The sequence below is a fragment of the Crotalus tigris genome, unplaced genomic scaffold (assembly GCF_016545835.1).
Source record: "Crotalus tigris isolate CLP2741 ecotype Arizona unplaced genomic scaffold, ASM1654583v1 scf7180000017851.206555, whole genome shotgun sequence".
NCBI classification, from domain to species: Eukaryota; Metazoa; Chordata; class Lepidosauria; order Squamata; family Viperidae; genus Crotalus; species Crotalus tigris.
Window position 1 is genome coordinate 200,556 of NW_024096673.1, and position 6,000 is coordinate 206,555.

General features: G+C 33.6%; 1 protein-coding gene across 2 annotated transcripts in view; it reads right to left on the reverse strand.

Annotated features, from left to right (window-relative positions):
* LOC120308022 (suppressor of tumorigenicity 7 protein homolog) overlaps positions 1-6,000 on the reverse strand; it is a 28,067-nt gene extending 22,067 nt beyond the window's left edge. For both annotated transcript variants that reach the window (XM_039343441.1, XM_039343440.1), the window contains exons 1-2: positions 5,931-6,000; positions 5,265-5,367 (exon numbers count right to left, since the gene is read on the reverse strand). In XM_039343441.1, the coding sequence (XP_039199375.1) occupies positions 5,265-5,321 (57 nt within the window). In that variant the 5' untranslated portion in view covers positions 5,322-5,367; positions 5,931-6,000. The remainder of the gene's footprint in view (positions 1-5,264; positions 5,368-5,930) is intronic.

The following is a 6,000-nucleotide window of genomic DNA, read 5'->3' on the forward strand; positions in this document are numbered from 1 at the left end:
GATACTAGGTTTGCATACATCCTTTTTTAGTCACTTTTAGAACTTGCTTATTAATTACTTTTAAGGAACCTTTGGATCAATACATTTTACAGCACTGGGAAAGTCTCCTTTAATCCTTAGTGAAAGAATTTAAAGGTCTTAAAAATTATTTTGAAATAAATAGCAAATCCGAATTTTAATTTTGTAAAATTACATACTAAGGTAAATTTGAAATAAATTTGAAATAAGATTTTGGATTTAATTATAAGAATATTTACTGTGGGAAAATTATGTTTTGAATTCTCTTTAAAAACATTACAAGGTAGACTTTGAAGGTTGGACACTAGAGGGAACCATAAGGAACTAAAGATTACAATTAAAAGCAAAAGAACACTTAAATTTGATTTTTTAATATAGAATGGAGTAAAATATTTTAATATTTGATGTATTGAAGAATATTTTTAAACAATAAACCCAAAAGTTAATTTTAAGTGTGTCTGCCTCTATAGATAGACTACATTTAAAAGATGTTATGGAAGAGGAACAAATTTTACCTGAAAAGATCAAGACTGAGTTGAAAGTGGATTTACAAATAACAGACCACAAGAGTGACAAAAAGTAAAAATGTTACACTGGACATTGAAAAGAAACCAGCTGATGTCTTAATCATTAAAATAACAAATAACAATCCAAAAGAATAACTTGGATAATTTTCCTACACTGGATTTACAAAAGAAGCTTGTGAAAGCTTTCAAAATTTTTGTGACAAGGGACAAAGAAAAAATAAAAAGGAATAAAATTCTAGAACATTATTTGAAGGAACTAAATATCAAGATTCTTAGAAGCAAAAGGAGGAATATATAGTTGATTTATTTGATCAAGGTTAAAATGTTATTATTTCTCAATGGACTTTAACTGACACCAGGATCATAATGATGAGGCTTTAACAATTGATATATATGTAAGAGATGCCATATGGGAAGAAGAGATCATTAGTTGCATTGTAAGAGAAAGTTATAAGTTACAAAATTTTCATAACTTGTTATAAAGGGGGAAATAATTTCTTTCTATATTCCTTTTCTTTTCTATTTTTTGTTTTCCACACTTTCTATTCTTTTTTATTTTTTGCATTAGTTTATATTTTTTGTTACTTTTACTAATATTACTATTAAAAAAGAGAATTGAATTAACGTGTTCGTTTTTAAGCAGGTCTTTCAAAGGTCTTTAAATTATACTTCAATTTAATCAAACCTAAATGAAACATCTTAAAAACTCCTGTAATTTATATAGAAGAGCACATGATGTTCTGTTGTATATCCATTCCAATAAAGGAACTATTCAATTATTGTTATCAAATTTATTTGCCATCCTTCTTGCAGTTTAAAGTGACTCTAAGCAGTTTACAATAAATTGCTTTGAAGAAAATCTACCCCAAAATCAGAAACCAAATCAACTCATAGAATTTGTGTCTTAAGTTTATATCTGAGTCTGCTGCCACTGACATGCAACCGCTCTGAAAAATTTTGTTTTCTTTGGGCTTTACATGAGACTTGGAACTGTGTTTCTTTAATAAACTTCCACCCAGCTGCCACTTCTCGGAGGAGAAACTGGAGGAAATGCACCATCCCTTAAAAGTGGTTTCTTCCACTGCTACACAAAAATTTTTGGTTCATTGTAGTTAGGAAAAAGATCAGAATGCCATGATGAAACATATTTGGCATTTGTGAAGGCACATGTCAGAAGTGCTTCCAAATTAAGAAGATTATTAATGCAACAATCTTTTTATTTGATTATGATAAAATAATAAAAATATCACTTAAAATTATCAAAAGCAAATAAAAGGATAATTTCCTGAACCTTTGAAATAAAATTACAATTTAGGGCTATATATATGTGGAAAAAGGAAAAGTATTAAAAATGAATATAAACAGAAAACAAAATAAAATATTTAATAGGATTTTGATAGACTGGTTTTTTATTATTTTTTTAAATTTAAAATTTTATGCCACCCATCTCACTATCCAAAACGATTCTAGGTGATTTAAAATACCAACTATATTATAACAGTTCCTATAATTTAATTTAATAGAAAAACAAATTACAAGTTAGGTTTAAATTCATAAATTAACAGAGACTAAAGCACAGATTGCATTTTCAGAAACACACATTCAAAAACAAAAAAATGTCTATATATTTTATGCTGTCTCTAATGGGCTTAGTGATTATCTAAGCAAATAAGTGATGGAGTGATTTGTTATACAGACATAGTAACTATTCTAATTACTTACAAATAAATAATTTATAATTATTTACAATGTTATACCTAAATGATGTATTAAATAATGACATTTCTATGATAGCTAGATTGCAACCAGTTCCAACATTGTTTTAATCATTAATAAAAATTGATTTTCTTTTTATTTTATAGTAATTGTTGAATATATTAAAGGGCAAATATTTGAACTTGATGTGCATTGTGCATTGCATATTGACATCTAGAGTGGCCCCTTGATTGTTATTTTTTGTCTTTAAAGAAAAATGACATATTAGGTACTTCTCACCACATTTATTCTCAGTGTACTTGCTGCTTATATATACAGTCTACAGTGTGCCATTCATTCCTACAACACCACGTAGTTTACACAGATGAAATATAATAAAATCTGTCATGATAACATGCACAAAACTTAAAAAGTTCTGGGTGAGAAGACATTTTTGAGGCTTCTTTTAAACTATATTATGGATCAAATACGGAAAAGGAAATAGTGTTATTGAAGTACAGAAATATGCCCTTTTTGCAATATGAAGGCCAGCATGAAAATGCAAGTAATTCTAAGACAGCTAAGAATAAGGACATATAAAAGGAAGAACAAGCAAACCTTTTAAGGACAGCTTTACAAGTAAAATTCAGAACAACTCATATTATGAAATTCTGACTCTTACTTATGTAACATGAATAAGGGAGCAGAGGTTTTAAATTCATATTTTGACATTCTAGCTGAATTGACAATCCACCTGATAGAGTTTTACATTCTGATTAAAAGAAGAAGGAAATGAAAAAAAGGATTACTCATCACTTGTGAAAAGTCTTAATAGCTAAAGCAGTAAAGTCCCATAAAACATTTCAAAGAAGAGGAGGAACACAGGAAGTATTACTCAAATTCAAAAAACAGATCCTGAGGTTTAAAAAGATCTAGGTAAAGATTTGAGACTATGCTAAAGCCTTTGACTATGTGGTTCACAACAAATTGTGGCAAGTTCTTAAAGAGATGGGAGTACCAGACCATCTTATTTGTCCCTTGAGATACCTATATGTGGGTCAAGAAGCAACAGTGAGAACTGGACACTGAACCACTGATTGATTCAAAATTGGGAAAGGAGTCCGGCAAGGCTGTATTCTGTCACCCTGCCTATTTAACTTATATGCAGAGCACATCATGAGAAAGGCAGGGCTAGATGAAACAAAAGTTGGAATTAAGATTGCCGGAAGAAATATCAACAACCTAAGATATGCAGATGATACCACTCTAATGGCAGAAAGTGAAGAGGAACTAAAGAGCCTCTTGATCCGGGTGAAGAAGGAGAGTGCAAAAGTTGGCTTGAAACTCAACATTAAGAAAACCAAAATCATGGCATCCGGCCCTCTCAATTCCTGGCAAATAGATGGGGAAGAAATGGAGGTAGTGACAGATTTTATTTTCCTGGGCTCCAAGATCACCTCAGATGGGGACTGCAGCCAAGAAATTAAAAGACGCTTGCTCCTGGGGAGGAAAGCTATGGCAAATCTGGACAGCATACTAAAAAGCAGAGACATCACCCTGCCAACAAAAGTGCATTTAGTCAAGGCCATGGTTTTCCCAGTTGCAATGTATGGATGTGAAAGTTGGACCATAAGAAAGGCTGAGTGACAAAGAATTGAGGCCTTTGAACTATGGTGCTGGAGAAGATTCCTGCGAGTCTCTTGGACTGCAAGGCATTCAAACCGGTCAGTCCTAGAAGAGATCAACCCTGACTGCTCTTTAGAAGGCCAGATTCTGAAGTTGAAACTCAAATACTTTGACCACCTAATGAGAAGGAAGGACTCACTGGAGAAGGGCCTAATGCTGGGAAAGATTGAGGGCACTAGAAGAAGGGGACGGCAGAGAATGAGGTGGCTGGATGGAGTCACTGAAGCAGTAGGCATGAACTTAAATGGACTCCAGAAGATGGTAGAGGACAGGAAGACCTGGAGGAATGTTGTCCATGGGGTCACAATGGATCGGACATGACTTCACAATTAACAACAACAACAACTGATACAACAGAGTGACAAGGACAGAAGACAGACCTGGCAGGTTGCATTACAGAAGAAAAAGAAAAAATGCAATCGCTATTTACAATATATGTATCAAGCAAGTGAGTTTACACATGCTTGTCCAATGCAAAAGCTTCAGCATCAAGCAAATCACACATGGAAGCATTAGATGTATGTTTTATTACTTCTTACTGCAAACACAAGATTTATCAAACAAAGTAGTTCACATTTTAGCTGTAACAATAACCATCCAAGAGAGGATGGAATCCAGTATGAGCCAAGATCTTGAGAATGGAGAAATTTGTGATCTTGAAAGTCTTCTAAACACCTCTAAATACAAAATGCTTTGGGCAATTAAAATAAAACTTGATTTCCAACTACAATTTCTTGTCTTATTATTTGCCATATTTTGTCCATCCCTATTTCATTTCTGATCCTATGATAGTTAAAATGAAGTCACATCCTTTCTTGATCACATTCTCCTTGTTTTGCCAAAATTCCTCTCTGAAAAGTAGCTTATTACGACTTTGGCTTCCAATAATGGCAGCTGATCAGAGACCCAGCAGATACGAAGCAACTATGGGATTGTATTTTCTTATCTCTATTGCACACTTTAAATCTTATGAGTAAGCTAAGAGCTGTCTAAAACTCTGCTGACAAGCTCACCCATATTTATTCAGAAGAAAACCCAAATGAATTGAATTTTATTCCCAACTTAATGCTACATGTCAATAATCAAAAGCTGTGTACATATTTCTGTCAGCATTATATTTGATTAAAGGCATGTCAAGAAATGTAAAGGACATCTGAAAAATAAAGTTTTGAATGAGAAGAAAAAAGAACAAAAGATGGAGGCAAAAGAGAATTTTGTTCTAAGTGACTGTATTGGGTATTTTTTTCATAGAAGGAGACACCACTTGACAATTAAGTTGCTACTTAAATTCATTTTGATTCTTATACCAAATAGTAGTAGAGATTCACAATAACTCACTTTTGGCACATGTGGATTAAATTCTACCGCTCTGTGAATAGCTTCCACTGCATTCATTTCTGCTGTGCTGAGACCTCTTCTTGAAGCTGCCTCTGGAGAAAACCTATACAGAACAAAGAGAAGAGAAGTATGGAGATTAATTTTGGCATCACAAAGAAGCATAAAAGGAAGAACTAAGTTAAAGGGGTCTTTGAAATCAGCTGAGCCAGTTCCCTTAGCTCTTATCAAACCTCCACGTCAAAAAAACATCTGAACAACTAAATTATAGAGATATTAAAAATCCCAGCAGAAGTCAAAAGCATGTTTGAAACTTATCATAATAATGTTCAAGCAGTCCATGTTCTATTTCTGTCTGTCTGCTAATCTAAATTTATTCTATATGTTGCTTTTAAAATCTGGATCAAAATCTCTGGGCTGGGAGGGGGGCATGGGAAGGTGTAAGAAAAAAAATCCCAATAAATTTATAAATTACATTTTAGCATGGCTTCAGGACTTCTCAACCCAATGAGACAAGTTGAGTTGAAAGCCTGGTGCAGCAGCAGTAGCAGATCTGCTCCCAGCTGCATCCATTCCTGACCATGTACCCATATAGAGGGCAAATATTATCTGCCCCAGAGAGTGGAAGATGGGGAGAAAAATACCCAGACCATGCAATCTCTTTCTCACCTCACACCCCACGGCTAACTCCATAGCTGTACTTGGCAGGCAGCCACCACAGGGAAAGCTGTGACAAACG